The sequence below is a fragment of the Cetorhinus maximus genome, chromosome 5 (genome assembly GCF_964194155.1).
Source record: "Cetorhinus maximus chromosome 5, sCetMax3.hap1.1, whole genome shotgun sequence".
NCBI lineage: Eukaryota > Metazoa > Chordata > Chondrichthyes > Lamniformes > Cetorhinidae > Cetorhinus > Cetorhinus maximus.
The window spans coordinates 150897738-150916115 of NC_135883.1; the positions used below are offsets into that span (position 1 = coordinate 150897738).

The 18378-nt window shown below is 46.0% G+C and overlaps 1 protein-coding gene across 1 annotated transcript in view; it reads right to left on the minus strand.

The window, feature by feature from the left end:
• Nucleotides 1–17848, minus strand: part of LOC144681143 (phospholipase B1, membrane-associated-like) — an 85933-nt gene extending 68085 nt beyond the window's left edge. The window contains exons 1-6 of the mRNA XM_078542870.1: nt 17747–17848; nt 12716–12781; nt 11226–11308; nt 11061–11136; nt 10336–10440; nt 7536–7619 (exon numbers count right to left, since the gene is read on the minus strand). Coding sequence (XP_078398996.1) covers nt 7536–7619; nt 10336–10440; nt 11061–11136; nt 11226–11308; nt 12716–12781; nt 17747–17848 — 516 coding nt within the window. The remainder of the gene's footprint in view (nt 1–7535; nt 7620–10335; nt 10441–11060; nt 11137–11225; nt 11309–12715; nt 12782–17746) is intronic.
• Between the last annotated feature and the right edge of the window lie 530 nt (nt 17849–18378).

Here is an 18378-nt window from a genome sequence, read left to right on the forward strand (position 1 = left end):
TATGGCTATTTCACAGTGTGAGTGGGATTGACGAATTTAGCAGTGAGGCCATTGCTGCCGAGATTGGGCGTGGACCATCCCGCTGCCAACCCTGGTATGTATTGTGCCTCTTTTACACCCATTTAATATTTTCTCCAATGATGTGATTCAATGCAAAGCCACATGGATGGCTTTAAGCCACCGTTTGGTCTGGATTTTCTAGCCGGTGCCAGGAGGGACCCCGATGCCAGGTCAATATGGCGATCTCAAGCCTGCCCATTTCATCACTGCAACCGCTGGCGCAAACCTCCAGGAAGCGACCTCCTAATTGGCTGCCTCTGCTCTTGCTGTACTATTAATCAGAGGCCCGCAGTGGGAGAGGTGGGCACTGCTGGGTGAGCACGAGGATGAAGGTGCCCTCGGTTACTTCCTTAGAATTCTTGAAATAAAGAGGCCCTAAAGTAATAGGGCCATTGGAGTGAAGGGGAACCCCCTCCATGGGACTCATCACAGAGGGGGTTGCAGCCTTTCATCCCTGGGGCCCTGTCTTTGAGACATGGGGCCTCTGTCTCAGATGGCTGTTGTAGTGTGGCCGAGTTGCCTATTCGTAATAGAGTTGATCTGCAGACAACTTTCTAGTGGAAACATTAGGTTTATTTACAATACAGCTAGCAGCAACTACACGTGTGCTTTCAACTCCATCTCTATGTCTACACTGACTGTGGAGGTAGCCCATACTGCTAACACATTTGCTTTACACAGGTCATGTGATCTTAAATCACAGGACTATTCTTAAAGATACAGTCCAACATTTAACAAAGCCATCATTACTACAATGGCCCTTGTCCTGCCACCGGATGCCCATCTCGATTGAGCCGATGGCCTCTGCACATGGCGTGAGGCAAATTCTGGCATCGGTAAAATTCTGGTGCTGGCTCAAAATGGCCTCTGAGTAGGCCTTAAATGTACTAACTGCTGTTCCTCTCTGTGGATCTGGCAGCCGAGAGCACCCCTGGTAAAGACCCTGGAGGTGGGAACGTGTTGGGAAACAGTCGGGATCCGGGTCCCCTCCAACCGCTTCCAACCCCTCACCTCCAACCCAATTTCCATGGAGCCGGATAAATCCAGCCCTTAATCTCAAACTACTTCAGCTTTACATGACTGTAATTGGTACAAAATAAACAGTTTTTTTATTATTCATTCATAGGATGTGGGCGTCGCTGACTAGATGAGCATTTATTGCCCATCCCTAATTGCCCTTGAGAAGGTGGTGGTGAGCTGCCTTCTTGAACCGCTGCAGTCCATGTGGTGTAGATACACCCACAGTGCTGTTAGGGAGGGAGTTCTAGGAATTTGACCCTGGGATAGTGAAGGAACGGCGATATATTTCCAAGTCAGTGTGGTGAGTGGCTTGGGGGGGCACTTCCAGGTGGTGGTGTTTCCATGTGTCTGCTGCCCTTGTCCTTCTAGACACTCATGGTCATGGGTTTGGAAGGCACTGCCTAAGGAGTCTTGGTGAGTTCCTGTAGTGCATCTGATAGATGATACACACTGCTGCCACTGTGCATCGGTAGTGGAGGGAGTGAATGTTTGTGGCTGGGGTGTCAATCAAGTGGCCTGCTTTGTCCTGGATAGTATCAAGCTTCTTGAGTGTTGTTGGAGCTGCACTCATCCAGGCAAGTGGAGAGTATTCCGTCACACTCCTGACTTGTGCCTTGTAGATGGTGGACAGGCTTTGGGGAGTCAGGAGGCGAGTTACTCGCCGCAGGATTCCCAGCCTCTGACCTGCTCTTGTAGCCACAGTATTTATATGGCTAGTCCAGTTTAGTTTCTGGTCAATGGTAACCTCCTAGATGTAGATAGTGGGAGATTCAGCAATGGTAATGCCATTGAATGTGAAGGGGCGATGGTTAGATTCTCTCTTGTTGGAGATGGTAATTGCCAAGCACTTGTGTGGTGCGAATGTTACTTGTCAGTTGTCAGCCCAAACCTGGATATTGTCCAGTTCTTGCTGCATTTGGACATGGGCTGCTTCAATATCTGAGGAGACGCGAATGGTGCTGAAAATTGTGCAATCATCAGCGAACATCCTCACTTCTGACCATATGATGGAAGGAAGGTCATTGATGAAGCAGTTGAAGATTGTTGGGCCTAGGACACTACCCTGAGGAACTCCTGCAGTGATGTCCTGGAGCTGAGATGATTGACCTCCAACAACCACAACCATCTTCCTTTGTGCTAGGTATGACTCCAACCACTGGAGAGTTAACCTGATTCCCATTCACTCCAGTTTTGCTAGGTCTCCTTGATGCCGCACACAGTCAAATACTACCTTGATGTCAAAGGCAATCACTCTCACTTCACCTCTGGAGTTCAGCTCTTTTGTCCATGTTTGAATCAAGGCTGTAATGAGGTCAGGAGCTGAGAGGCCCTGCTGGAACCCAAACTGAGCATCAGTGAGCAGGTTATTGCTAAGCAAGTGCAGCTTGATAGCACTGTTGATGACCCCTTCCATCATTTTGCTGATGACCGAGAGTAAATTGACGGGGCAGTAATTGGCCGGTTGGATTTGTCCTGCTTTTTGTGTACAGGACATACCTGGGCAATTTTTCATATAGTCGGGTAGATGTCAGTGTTGTGGCTGTACTGGAACAGCTTGGCTAGGGGCACAGCAAGTTCTGGAGCACAAGTCTTCAGTAATATTACCGGAATGTTGTCAGGCCCATAGACTTTGCAGTATTCAGAGCCTTCAGCCGTTTCTTGATATCACGTGGAGTGAATCGAATTGGCTGAAGACTGGCACCTGTGTTGCTGGGGTCCTCAGGAGGAGGCTGAGATGGATCATTGGCTGAAGATTGTAACAAATGCTTCAGCCTTATCTTTTGCACGGCTGTGTTGGGCTCTCCCATCATTGAGGATGGGGATATTTGTGGAGCCTCCTCCTCCGGTGAGTTGTTTACTTGTCCACCACCATTCACAGCTGGATGTGGCAGGACAGCAGAGCTTAGATCTGAACCGTTGGTTATGGAATTGCTTAGCTCTGTCTATCTCACTTGCTGCTTATGCTGTTTGGCATGCAAGTAGTGCTGTGTTATAACTTCACCAGGTTGACATCTCATTTTTAGGTATGCCTGGTGCTGCACCTGGCATGCCCTCCTGCACTCTTCATTGAACCAGAGTTGATCCCTTGGATTGGTTGCAATGGTAGAGTGGGGGATGTGCCGGCCCATGAGGTAACAGATTTTGGTTATCTACAATCTGCTGCTGCTGATGGCCCACAGTGCATCATCCTTGGCCAGTATTCACATGCTAGATCTGTTCAATATCTATCCCAAATAGCACGGTGGTTGTGCCACACAACACGACGGACGGTTTCCTCAATGTGAAGACGTATGGTGGTCACTCCTACCGACACTGTCATGGACAGATGCATCTGCGGCAGGCAAGTTGGTGAGGATGAGGTCAAGTCTCTTGTTGGTTCCCTGACCACCTACCACAGACCCAGTCTATCAGCTATTTCCTTTAGGGCTCAGTTGTGACTTTAGGTCAGTCCTGGTGCTACCAAGCCACTCTTGGTGATGAACATTGAAGTCCCCACCCAGAGTACACTCTGTGCCCTCAGTGCCTCCTCCAAGCAGTGTTCAACATGGAGGAGTGCTGTTCCATCAGCTAGGGGTGATGGTGGGTGCAGTGGGGGTGGGGGGGCTGCTGTACGTGTTAATCAGCAGAAGATTTCCTTGACCATGTTTGACCTGACCATGAGACTTAATGAGGTCTAGTGTCAATGTTGAGGACACCCAGAGCAACTCCATCCTGACTGTATACAACTGTGCCATCACCTTTGCTGAGTCTGTCCTGCTGGCTTGGGCTGAAAAGTGGAAAGTAACATTTGTGCCACACAAGTGCCAGGCAATGACCATCTCCAACATGAGAGAATCTAAACATTGCCCCTTGACATTCAATGACATTACCATCACTGAATCGCCTACTATCAAAATCCATAGGGATTACCATTACCAGAAACTGAACTGGACCATCCATATAAATACTGTGGCTACAAGAGCAGGTCAGAGGCTGGGGATTCTGCAGAGAGTAACTTACCTCCTGACTCCCCAAAGTCTGTCCACCATTTACAAGGCACAAGTCAGGAGTGTGGATTGGTGCAGCTCCAACAGCACTCAAGAAGCTCGACACCATCCAGGACAAAGCAACCCACTTGATTCTCCCTCCACCACTGACGCACAGTAACAGCAGCGTGAACCATCTACAAGATATACTGCAGGAGCTCACCAAGCCTCCTTAGACAGCACCTTCCAAACTCATGGCCACTACCATCTACAAGGACAAGGGCAGCAGATAGATGGGAACACCACCACCTGGAATTTCCCCTCCAAGTCACTCACCATCCTGACTTGGAAATATATCGCCATTCCTTCACTGTCACTGGGTCAAAATCCTGGAACTCCCTCCCTAACAGCACTGTGGGTGTACCTACACCACATGGACTGCAGCGGTTCAAGAAGGCAGCTCACCACCAACTTCCCAAGGGCAATTAGGGATGGGCAATAAATGCTGGCATAGCCAGTGGTGCTCATGTCCCATGATCAAGTAAAAAAAATGTTTTCAGCCATAAAGCCCTAGGCTCAGAAATACTCTCTCTAAATGTTTTCAGCATTGCATCCTCCTCTTCCTTTAAGACCCGCTTCAGCCAAGCTCTTGGTCTTCCTTCCAAATATCCCCTCCAACTTGTTGTCTACTTTTGTCTTTTCTGTTGTTAGGAAAGGAGCAGGTAGGTAACAGAAGAATGCAAGAATTAGGAGCAGGAGTAGGTCACTCAGGCCTGCTCCGCCATTTGATATGAACAAGCTACAATGTTTCATTTTCTTTTTCAGGTGCAAAGCAGAATATAAAAAATTCACCAACATTACATCTGGACAGTATATCTGCATGCTGCCAGACATTTATGTCTGTGCAAACAGTTATTAAGAGCATTCAAAAACAATAGAAGCAATGTAAGATGATAACCAGGCCAGCAATTGTTTATACTTCTGTCCATTGGCTTCAAAATTGCCACATCAATGGGTCTTGTGAACAAAGTTCTCACAGGCTAGTCATGTCCTGAAAGAAGGTGAACTGCTTAGCTTGTGTCCAGAGCAATTTTGAAGCACTAATGTTCAGATTAGGCATGGAGTTTCCTAACCAGTGATCTTAAAAGGGACTGCTGTATGGTACCTAAAAAGGTAGGGCAAAGATTTTATTTGATCTATGTGTTGTGAGGAGAGGGATGTTCCTCTGTACCATCTGTTTCCTGCCCGATGGAGACTGTCAATTTGAAATCAACCCCTCGGAGTGAAAACATTTGAAGGTTCAAGATTTTCGTTATTTTAAAATGAGGACTGCCGATTAATTGAAGTGCATTAGCAGTGGCTCAGTTGGAAACACACTCGACTTTGAGTCAGAATGGTGAGAGTTCAAACCCCACTCTAGAGGCTTGTGTTTCCAATCAAGTCTGGTACTTCAGTGAAGTACTAAAGGAGTGCCTCTCTGTCAGAATTGCCATTATTCAGATTAGGTGGTAAGGCCATCTGACCTCTTAGATGATTATAAAAGATCCCATGGTACTGTTTCACAGAAGAGTTGGGAGGTCCTGGCCAATATTTATCCTTTAAACCACATCTCGAAAAAAAGAGCAGATTATCTGGTCATCAACTTATTGCTAATTTTGGGAGCTTGCTGTGTGCAAATTGGCTGCCGTGTTTCCTACTGTGACTATACTTTGAAAAGTCCTTCATTGTCTGCAAAGCGCTTTGGGACTTCATGAAACGAGTCTTGTATATGTGCAAGCTTCTTATTTATCTCATCTCTTGAGTTGAAGCGATCAACGATATATAATTTCCACTTAATGACGTAAAGGGTTCATCATTTATCAGATTTCAACCGGCCCCAGTTTGATGTGCGTGATCCACTCAATCTCCTGTTCAATACCCAGTGGAGTTGTATCAGCAGAAATCTCCTATCATTTTATTTTTAAATTAGACAATATTGGAACGCCCAAGGAATTTAACCTCTGATCTGAACAAATTTCTGCTTTCTTTCTCATCACTTACTAAGAAAGAAGTACCGCAATAATGGAGCATAAAAATAAACAGTTCATTAACAATACTTTATCTTATCTGAAGCATCTCAGCTGAGCTATCACTTTTGCAGGAATACTGCTTTGCTTTCTCTTCTGTAGAAACAGCAATGCTAAAAGGTCAATGAACCCAAAATGTTTGGAAGCTCAAATAACTTTCAATGTGCTGGTGACATCTTATGAATTACAAAAACAGCTGTGCTATTATCAAGGTAGAAATTCCTGATCAGTGCCTGACTGGAGATCATCTTTTGGTGCTTAGTTTTTAAACACCATTGTTTACAGAGCACCTCGACATGGTTGAATAAGCAGCAATTTGTAGCAATGTTGACAGGTAGAGGATCTATTAGAGTAACCCAGAAAAAGGACACCCCATTTTGACTGAGAGGGGTAAATGCTGTCTCTTGTTTTTGTTTTTTTGTTAGGCAAAGTAGTGACAGTGAAATGAGGAATGGCATCCTTCGCACCCAGAAGAGAGAACTACATGAACATGGTAAACCACACTACATGATGTCAATGTAAAAACACTTGACGGGAGTATTAACCTGTCTGATGACCTTTTTGCCTTGCACCTTCATCCTTTCTGTCGTTCAATCTCACCTGCCTTCCATCTGACCACAGACCTTCCCTTTTGTTCTTTCCTCCCTCCCCGCTTTCCCTGCTTTGCTGAAAACCTGTTACATCTCTAACGTTTTCCACTTCTGAAGAAAGGCCATTGACTTGAAACATTAACTATTTTCTCTTTCTACAGATGCTGCCAGATCTACTGAGCATTTCCAGCATTTTCTGCTTTTTCACATTTCAGATTTTCAGCGTCTACCGTATTTTGCTTTTGTGTAATCTATCTAGTAGTTTAAATAGGTTAACATCTCAGATGACGCACAAGAACACAAGGATGTAAGAAATAGGAGCAGGAGTAGACCCCACGGCCCATTAGGCCTTCTCCGCCATTCAATATTGTCATGGCTGATCTTAGGCTTCAACTCCATTTTCCCACCCGATCCCATATCCCTTAATTCCCTGAGAGACCAAAAATCTGTCTTTCACATATGTCTATCTGACATAGTAGACAAGGGGGCTTTATACAACATTAATGCACAATATTGCAGAATAATGGATATCTCAGTGACTACAAGATGGAATCTAAGTGAGAGTTAGGAGAAAGATCACAGGCAGGATGAGTTGGGCATTCTATATAATTCTGCCCAACGACAGGTTACAATCCAGGTTTCATTCCACCAACTGACTGTGTATGTTGGCGGGAGTAGCGCGGGGCAAGGGAAGAAATTACCACTGAAATGTAAAACAAATATTGCTCCTTATTACAATACAAACCTGATTTTCATTTAATTGCTTTCAGTGGAAAGTGGATAGTGACAAGGCAGTTACAGCTCAATGAAAAATAAAAAGAAGTCACACGCACCATGTTATTCCAAAGTTCTCTGGCTAACAGAGCATGGCCCTTGGCACTGAAATGGAAGCCATCCTGTGTGAAGCAGTTGAGATCCTGCAAAGAAGAATAAACAAAAAGCAAATGTGGTCAAAATAGTCCCTCACGGAATAACAAGCCAGTGCAACAGGTCAGACGTATAAAGATAAACTATCTGAACCCATCGACTTAATCTTGTCTGTAAGCACTCCTGGCTGAAGATTGCAGCAAATGCTTCAGCCTTATCTTTTGCACTGATGTGTTGGGCTCCCCCATCATTAAGGATGGGAATATTTGTGGAGACTCCTCCTCCAGTGAGTTGTTTAATTGTCTACCACCATTCACAACTGGATGTGGCAGGACTGCAGAGCTTAGATCAGATGTGTTGTTGTGGGATCGCTTAGCTCTGTCTATCACTTGCTGCTTTTTCTGTTTGGCATGCATGTAGTCCTGTGTTATAGTTTCACCAGGTTGATACTTCATTGTTAGATATGCCTGGTGCTGCTCCTGGCATGGCCTCCTGCACTCCTCATTGCACCAGGGTTGACCCCCTGGTTTGTTGGTAATGGTAGAGTGGGGGATATGCCGGGCTATGAGGTTACAGGTTGTGTTCAGCTACAGTTCTGCTGCTGCTGATGGCCCACAGTGCCTGATGGATGCCCAGTCTTGAGTTCCTAGATCTAGTCGATATCTATCCCATTTAGCACGGTGGTAGTGCCACACAACACGATGGAAGGTGTCCTCAATGTAAAGAAGGGACTTTGTCTCCACAACGACTGAGCGGTCGTCACTCTTACCGATACTTTCATGGAGGATGAAGTTAAGTATGTTTTTCCCTCTTGTTGGTTCCCTCACTTCCTGCCGCAGACCCAGTCTAGCACATATGTCCTTTAGGACTCGGCCAGCTCGGTCAGTAGTGGTGCTACTGAGCTACTCTTGGTGATGGACATTGAAGTTCCCCACCCAGAGTACATTCTGTGCCCTTGCCACCCTCAGTGCTTCCTCCAAGTGGTGTTCAACATGGAGTACAGATTCATCAGCTGAGGCGAGGTAGGGGACGCAGGGTTGTGAGTGGGGCGGCGGGTGGTATGTGGTAAAAAGCAGGAGGTTTCCTTGCCTATGTTTGACACCATGAGACTTCATGGGGTCCGGAGTCAATATTGAGGACTCCCAGGGCAACAACCCCTGACTGCATACCACTGTGCTGGGTCTGTCCTTCCGGTGGGACAGGACATACCCAGGGATGGTGATGGTGGTGGTGGTGTCTGGGACATTATCTATAAGGTATGATTCTGTGAGTATGACTATGTCAGGCTGTTAATCTACCAATTTTGGCACTAGCCCCCAGATGTTAGTAAGGAAGACTAACAGGGTTGACAGGTCTGAGTTTGCCATTGTCTTTTTTGGCGCCTAAGTCGATGTCAGGTGGTCTATCCAGTTTCATTCCCCTTTTTGTGACTTTGCAGCAGTTTGATAGAACTGAGTGGCTTGCTAGGCCATTTCAGAGTCAACCACATTGCTGTGGGTCTGGAGTCACATGTAGACCAGACCAGGTAAGGATGGCAGATTTCCTTCTCTAAAGGGCATTAGTGAACCAGATGGGTCTTTACAACAATTGACAATGGCGTGGATCTGCCATTGCGGGGTTTGAACCCAGGGCATTACCCTGGGTCACTGGATTACTAGCCGAGCGACAATACCACTATACCCTAATCACTACCCAGGTATCCATTATTCTATATATAACCCATCCAAACCCCTCGATTAGATTCCAGACTGTAATCACTCCCCAGGTATTCGTTATTCTATACATAAACCATCCGAACCCCTCGATTAGATTCCAGTCTCAAATCACAGCCAGGTATCCATTGCTCTATATATAAACCATCCGAGCCCCTTCATCTGAGCCCCTTAATTGCTCCCACACCTCCCCCCACCTCCCCCACCAAGATGTGCAGGAGCAGCAATGTCTTGTTAACACCATCACCTTCAAGCTCCCCTCCAGCTCATACAACACCTTCACTTGGTCATATGCCACTGTTCCTTCCTCATCACCGCTACAATGACATAAAATTCTTGCCCTAACATCTGTGTTAGAAAATCACCACCAGAGACTGATTAATACACTCTGTTTTCAATTCACTTTGTGGGCTCTGATATTTTTAAAGTGGTATTAACAGGGTTTGCCTTCAGCCTCCCTGCTTCAAACCAACTCTCCCTGCCTCATGGCCAGAAGCCAAAAAACAGAAGTGGAACCTTCCTGTGGGAGGACCCTGGGTGATAATACCCTTGGAATGAGGCCAATAGCCTTCACAACGGCCTCCTGCAATGCAACAAATACTTTTTGTGTTAACAACATTTCTGTTTAAAAAGTCATCACATTGTGAAACTTTCAAACCAAAAGACACTGGTCTCTTAATTAAATCTGCTCACGATGGGTGGGAGAGGGTCAAGGTGGAGGTTAAAATTGTATAAATGGGGTTGGTTCCTCAAACCCACTGTGTAAGAGCCGGCTGCTGTTCAGAGTGGCGGGTTTCATGTCACACACATGTTCAGCCTTGGAGAGGCGTGACACTGCATTAACACATTTAAATCAGGCTCTCAGCTTGTCAATTTGATTGGCTGCCCAGCAGGAAACAGAGGAAAAGCCTATGATGGGATCCTGCCATTAAATTTGGCAGGAACTCTGCATCCCCTGGCTTTCCAGATACACTACTCCCACTACGACGCCACCCCACCACCCCCCACCCCGCTCCCTGTAAATATCGGAGCCATTGGATTTTAAGAAACTTACTGCAGTGAGAGGTATCTCCATGTTTCTAAGAAAGGGCTGCAGAACCAAAGTGAAGTCATCACGCTTGTCATAGATCCCAGAATACACCAGCTCCTGGAGGGCGTTCTAGAGATAGAAGCACATTATAAAGGTCAGAATAGCTGCTTTATTTTTAAAAAAATCCCCTTTAGATTGGTCTTCTGACTCACGCTGCTGCCTAGTTCCACTTGTATCTGTTGCTGTCCATTACATCAATTGAGGGAGTTCATGTGCAGTCCAAGTCAAATGTCATCATGGTTTTACCTCACATATACACAAATACACACACACATGTTCACAGGTATACAAGTGCTTATGCAAGCACACATTCATGCACATACACATAAGTGAATATACACAAACAAATACAAGTGTATATATACACACATATACATGCCCACATGTGCAGATATGTTCTAGCCAGGTCAGTGGATAGCAATTAAGTCTGAGTATCCCGAATGAGTTGTTCACCTTAGCAAGAAAAGACTGGGTAAATAGTAACCCTGATGTGTATAATTTTACAGGGCCTTCAATATGTGTCTATGCATATGTTCAGTTCAAGCTGTACAGCAGCTTGTGTTGTGTTATTAAGTTTCTATACTTTACAGTTGTATTGTTTTAGAAATACAAATTCTCATATAATTCATTGAAAACAACTAAAGCTATTTTGGACAAATGAAATGTATGTGAGGTAATAAGTCACCTACCTGGAAATCCCAGCTAATCACTTGCGCAGACATAGCTGCTGATTCCCGGGATTCGACCAGACACTTGCACCAGTCCCTGAAGAAAAGCAATCACAAACTTGTCATTACAAAGTCTTGTGCTCCCCTTGAAAACTAATGACAAGAGCTTAATTCAAATATTTTTACCTCAGTTCAGTGTCCATGTCAAAGAGCTGGTGCAGGATGTCGATATTTGGCATCTCCACAAGATTCACAAAGGCTCGTGGGACCTGCAGGAGCACATTTTGTTTAGTGGAATTACAGTTATGTTCCTACTAAGGGTATCAAGGGATACAGAACAATGGGGGTAAATGGAGCTGAGGTACATTTCTCCTTGAGCTAACCAAGTGGCAGGACAGGCTCAAGGGATTGAATGGTCTAATCCTGTTCTTATTGCTGATACATAATGCAACCTGGGTGGCCATTTGAAGCCCTTCCTCCCTTTCATCTATGAGCCTTGGCAGGCTGCTAGCTCTCTCTGCGTTCAGTGGAGAGGCCTTATTAAAGTGGAACAATTTAATAGAACTATTAGAACATACAAGCATACAAAATAGGAGCAGGAGTTGGCCATTCAGCCCCTCGAGCCTGCTCCACCATTCAATAAGATCATGGCTGATCTGCTTGTGTTTCGAATTCCACGTTCCCATCTACCCCCGATAACCTTTGATTCCCTTACCTAACAAGAATCTATCTACCTGTGCCTTAAAAATATTCAATGACCCGCCTCCACTGCCTTCTGAGGCAGAGAGTTCCAAAGTCGCACACATGTTTGACATGTTCCTATGATCCCTCTCAGAGAAAAAAAATCTCCTCATCTCTGTCCTAAAGGGCAACCCCTAATTTTAAAACATTGCCCCCTAGCTCTGGACTCACCCACGAGAGAAAACATCCTTTCCATGTCCACCTTGTCAAGGCTGTTCAGGATCTTATATACTTGAATCAAATCACCCCCTCTCTTCTAAGCTCCAGTGGAAACAAGTCCAGCCTGTCTAACCTTTCCTCATAAGGCAACCCACTCATTCCATGCATTGATCTAGTAAACCTCTTCTGAACCGCCTCTAACACATTAGAACCAGGATTTTCCTGATCAATATTAATCAGAGCAAAAAGAAAGAATAATTAGAAGATAAAGCCACTGGAAGGTTGAACTCGTGCTGTGCAATACCAATGATGAAAGTGTTAAAGCATGCATTTAAAATTTATCTCTCTAAACTATGTTCAATAGTTTTAAATAGATTAAAATGGAGAGAGAAAAATTTAACATGCAGATACATTACTGATATTACACCGTACACTTTCAACCTTTAGACTAAGATTCAGCAGTGGCAAGTTGCAACCACCAGAAGGCACTAGAAATGTAGCCAAAGCTAACCAGCCTGCCTCAGCACCCCTCCCTCTCCCTGTCGAAGAATGTGACTTTTCCCATCAGGATGAAAGCCACATCAGGTTTTGATAGACAAGTATTCATTGCATTAGCCCATTGGATTCGCGTTAGCGAGTCATCCTTTTCCAGGTGCTAACACTGCATTCCAACCAGGAATCTGAGGCAACATAAATAAGTTATTAATTACTGATGAGATGACAGTTCCTGTATCAATGGTCATGTTTTCCAAGGGGCAAGGCCATGCCATGCTTACCTCTCGCTGCAATATATCAATAGCCTCTTTTATTCTAAGCGTAACCTTCTCTGGTGAGTAATGTTCCTAGATCAGGAAATAAAGAAACAGAAACACTTTAAACACTATGCATACAATGTCTCTTTCAGGCTAAGACATGCTTTTTCTCTGCTAATGTTATGTTGTGTTTTTGGAATTCCTTTAAATTTTATAAGAACATAAGAAACAGGAGCAGGAGTAGACCACATGGCCCATCGAACCTGCTCTGCCAGTCAGTACGATCATGGGCTTAAAGTCCATTTTCCTTCCCACTCCCCATATCCCTTAATTCCCTGAGAGAGCAAAAACCTGTCTATCCCAGCCTGAAATGTAAACAACGATGGAGCATCCACAAACCTCTGGGATAGAGAATTCCAAAGAATCACAACCCTTGAGTGAAGTAATTTCTCCTCATCTCAGTCCTACAAATGATCGGCCGCTTATCCTGAGACTGCACCCTGAGTTCTAGGTTCCCCGATCAGCGAAGCAATCATTCAACGTTTATCCTATCAAGCCCCCTCAGAACTTTGTAGGTTTCATTGAGATCACCTCTCATTCTTCTAAACTCCAGGGTTATTTGCTGAAGGCATCAAACCCCTTTATTTTCTCCACACATCTGGTCTTCTCAGATTAGACAGCCACCAATGGCTAAGCTGACTCTCAACCTTCACCAATGCCATTCTGAGTTGGTCATACACAAGATCCCTGTAGAAAGCATGCCCAGTGCTTGCCCCACTCCCCCTCAAACCAAGAATCACTGCATGAGTATAATAGGGACATTGAGCTGGATTTTACGTGCCCTGGCAGGCATGTTTTGGCTGGTTCTGGGGTGGCGGGTGGCATGTAAAATAAGTCAGGCGGCAAGCCCACTACCTTTCCACCCACCCCCAAGCTCACACACATAATACGTGAGGTGAGCGGGTGTAGAAATTGGCAGCCCGCCTGTCATATGTAAATAAATAACTAAGAGTTATTTAGGCTAGTTAACAAGCTGATTGACCTGAATAATATGCTGCCCACTCCATAACACGGTTGGCGTAGGCAGTTGGGTTGGTGTAAGCAGCATGAACAAAGGCGGGAAGGAAGGGAGGGCACATAATTCTGGGGGTGCCCTGCACATATCGGAGGCACCCACCCAAGGTTACGTGAGACCTGCCTGAGAGAACAGGGCCCTGGCGCCCCCCCCCTCCCCTCCTCCTCAAGCTCTGGGATCCCTTTTCATCCTAAAACCCCAGGACTTATCTTTCAGGACAGCCTTGTTCCTCTTCAGCGGCCTTCTTCCTGCAATCCCGGCAACATCCGCTACCCAGCTCTGCCGCTGCTGGGAGTGATGGAGCTTCTGGCCAATTGGATTGGCCGGCAGCTCCGGAAAGCGTCACTTCCTCCCGAGTGGGAGGCGGAAGTCCCACACTCCACCACTTTAGCCCACCCGCAGCATGTTACGGCTGAGGGGTGGGCTGCCATGAAGTGAATGGGCTTCTAGCTGACTACTTATGCGGAGGGGGGCCAGCACTCCACCCTCCCATAACATGCAGCCCATAGAAATTAATAGCCGAGAATAGACCAACGTCCATCCTAGTTTACCTTCGCCCATCCAGGTAATCAAATGGCATAAAAATAATGAAGTTGTTGACTCATTGAACGGAATCTGCCATTCTGGAGTCTAAGTTCTAGCGAGTGAATTCCCGCTGGGCGGCAGGATGGCTGAACTTGGGCGATCATCCGATTTCAGCTCATTAATTATGCATCAGCAAGGAGTTTGGCGAATCTTGTGGCAGGCCAGCAGGAGGTGACCCATCCCGCCATTACATCATGGGGTCGAAGGTGCTGGCACCATATTTCAACAGCACCCCGGACAGCCACTGGCTCACTGCAGGCCAGGAGCAATGGACAGGTATATCGAAGAGGAGAAAGCAACCTTCAGCCCCACAGTTCAGCGACAACTCCCTGGAGACTCTTCTCCTGGCTGTCCAGGAAAGGTGGGAGGTGCTCTTTCTGAGGGATGGGAGCAGGAGGCCTCCCACCCGACCACAGCAGCCTGGGAGGAGGTCATCGGGGCTGTTAGCATCCGTGGGGCCTAAAAATGAACCAGGACTGGCCTGCATGCAGGACGAGAATAAACGATCTGCTATTCTCTGCCAGGATAAATGAAAAATTACTCACTGAAAACTCACATTCTCATAAGGGCATCAGGCAGTCTAAGGGTCAAAATGCACAGGGATGTCACACACACCCAGCAGATGGAACATCAGCACTGAGCATGCCACCCACTTTAAGCTCTCAACCTCATATTCGTGCCCGGACAAATGGCTTCTTAATCACTTAATGGGGAGGGATCAGCAGCTACAATAGGCATGCATGCTTCTGAACTGCGCATTCACACAACGGGCTCGCAATCAATCCTTCTGTCTTTCTGCAAGACAAGATATTCGGTAACAAAAGAGAGCATACAAAGATGGGAGGTGACACCCTGGAAATCCGCCCCTCAGTACTTTTGAGGAACAGGCCGCAGAGCTGGCAGGAGAGAGAGACCACACCTACACAGAAGGTGAGATTGGCCTCTCTCAACAGCCAGTGAGGATGTACTTTGTCCTTGTCTTTCAGTTTGGTTTCACTGTTAGCCTGGTCTGTCACCAGCGAAGTCTTAACTAGTGTCAGTTCTGTAATTGTGCAATTCATTATCCACTCGCGGTCTGGAAGGTTTGACAGCTTTTCCTTTGAATGCCTCCTCTTTTCCATTCAACTGCTTCTTCAGCTCTTCAGTCTGTTTTTTGTAGCTTTCATCTTCCTCCTTGAATAGAGAACATTGCTGAGTCTTTTCTGCCAGCTGGTTCTTCAGCTTGTTCAGAGTGACATTAAATTCATTCTCCTTCTCTTCGTAATTTTCCAAAGGAATAAACTTTGTCCTGAGAGATTCCTGTAGCAAGTGAAGATCTTTCAACAGGTTTTCTGTTTCTTGGTGAAGCTCATTTAGAATGATTTTTCAGGCATGAGAAACTGTTTTTGAGCACTGTGATGTTAACACTCGAAATGCATAGACTTCCATGCCTGTCTGGAGGGAGTGTCTGCACTTAATGCTGAATATGCTTCCTTGATGATTTGTCACTCTCTGCATGCATGATGCTGAACTAGGCAAGTAAGGATACAACACACACCTTAGACTTGACTTCAGGAGGGGTTAGAGTGTATGATTTAAGGGGTGATGTTCATTTTGATGAAGCCACTTCCTGAGCTCACATTTGGTCCTGCACACCTCCTTAGCAAGGGTTTCAGTATTCCTTGGGTAAAGGAAGCACTCTACTCAAACAGAAAATCAGGCAGAGCTTTCAGTGACTTCGGACAGAGGGAGGGGAATGGCCTTGTGTGCTGTACTGTCTCGAGGACTTGTGATGCTTTCAATGTGATGCAAAGCCAACTCTCTACGTCCTCTGCAGGGTCCCTGCAGGAAACAATGCTTCATCAGCTGGTGTGTCCAAAATGACTGCTCAAGATCTCACCCTAACGTAAAGGTTAACCAGAACAGCGTACTTTGAGGTTTCTGATGACTGCAGGGTCCCAATTGGTTGCACCTCAGCAAACCATAGTCCTGGTGAGCCACTCTCAGTGAGGACAATGCAAGTAAACCTCAAGACTTAACTGCATGATCAAGATGTTAATGCTTATTGTTTCATTGATGTCTGAATGGCCACCGGCAGGCATTATCAAGATGATTCCTCATTATTCTGCATTGAGGAGAGCTGGTGATGGGACAGAAGTGTGAGGTGATACATTTTGGGAGGATTAACTCAGCAAGGGAACACACAATGAATGGTAGGACCTTAGGAAGTACAAAATATCAGAGGGACCTTGGTGTACATTTCATAAATCCCTGAAGGCAGCAGCACAGGTAGATAAGGTGGTTAAGAAAGCATATGGGACACTTGCCTTTATTATCTGAGGCATAGACTATAAGAGCAGGGAGGTTATGTTAAAGCTGTATAAAACGCTAGTTAGGCCACAGCAGTTCTGGTCGCCACCCTATAGGAAGGGTGTGATTGCACTGGAGGGGGTGCAGAGGAGATTGTCCAGGATGTTGCCTGTGCTGGAACATTTCAGCTATGAAGAGAGACTGGATAGGCTGGGGTTGTTTTCCTTAGAGCAAAGAAGGCTGAGGGGGGACCTGATAGAGGTATACAAAATTATGGGTCATAGATAGGGTAGATAGGAAGAAACTTTTCCCCTTAGCGGAGGTGTCAATAACCAGGGGGCATAGATTTAAGGTAAGGAGCAGTTTTTCACCCAGAGGGTGGTTGGAAGCTGGAACACACACTGCCTGAGGGATGGTAGAGGCAGGAACCCTCACAGCATTTAAGAAGTATTTAGATGAGCACTTGAAACACCATAGCATACAAGGCTATGGGCCATGTGCTGGAAAATGGGATTAGAATAGAGAGATGCTTGTTGGCTGGCATGGACATGATGGGCTGAAAGGCTTTTTTCTGTGTTGTATAACTCTGTGACTCTATGACTCTATACGGTGCTCCTATGCTGCTGCTTCCCTCTGAACCATCCATGTGGTTATGCCTGAAAGAGTGATATGTGTGGTTGGCCCACCTTGTTGAGCAGGTGTCAGACTGACACGAGTGCATCCGTGGATAATTTGGAGTTCCAGCTGCTTATAAGCTGCCATGCACACTGACTTAGTGAGGGCATGAGTGAAAGTACTGTACTATTATAAGTTACCTAAGTGCAAGCATTCAGATTCTAGTGGTCATATGTTGCCAAGGCTACTCAGTAAACTGTGTTTAAAGCCTTCCAAGGCTGTACCCATCAGTAGGGCAGATGGTGAGTACTGATTTCCCTAAACATTAAGAAAGCATTGCACTTTCAAGATAATTTCTCTCTGACAGACAAGTGCTGGGGCCTCCCAGGCAGCAAAGACCAAGCTAACATTTGTGAGAATGTGTCTGCACTTTACTCTTCCTGGAATCTTGTAACTATCAGATTGTCATGTTGACATCTGCCGCATCACACCCATGCGATGGCCTCTTCATGTGGCTCCTCTACATCCTGGCCCTTATCAGGCCCATCCCCTTCATCATCCTCCTTGTCAGAGGAGACTTCCCGTTCTTCCATTTCTCCCTCAAGAAACACATACCCACTTTGCAGCACAAGGTTGTGCAGGGAGCAGCAGACAATGATGACCCTGTGCACTCTCTGTGGCGAGTATTGGAGGCCCCCACCTGAGCAGTCCAAACATCAGAAATGCATCTTCAAAAGGCCTATCATCTGCTCTATCAAGGGTCTGTTGGCAGAACATGCAGCATTGTATCTCTTCTCAGCTACACCATGAGGACTGCGAATAGATATTGTGAGTCACTTCTCCTGGGAGATATTCCTTGTCTGTGCAGAGTTAGCCCTGTAAGCACCAAGGTCCCTCAAAGATCTGTGGCACCTGTGACCTGTAAGAGTCGTGAGAGCTCCTTGGGTACCTAGCACAAACATGCAGAATTTGTCTTCTGTGATCACAAATTAGCCGGGTGTTCAGAGAGTGAAATCCTTTATGAATTACGAATCTTACAGGCTGCTGCCAGGGACCTCAGGCCACATGTGTGCAGTCGACGGTGCCCTGCACTTGTAGTAAACCAGGTATCACTGCAGATCCC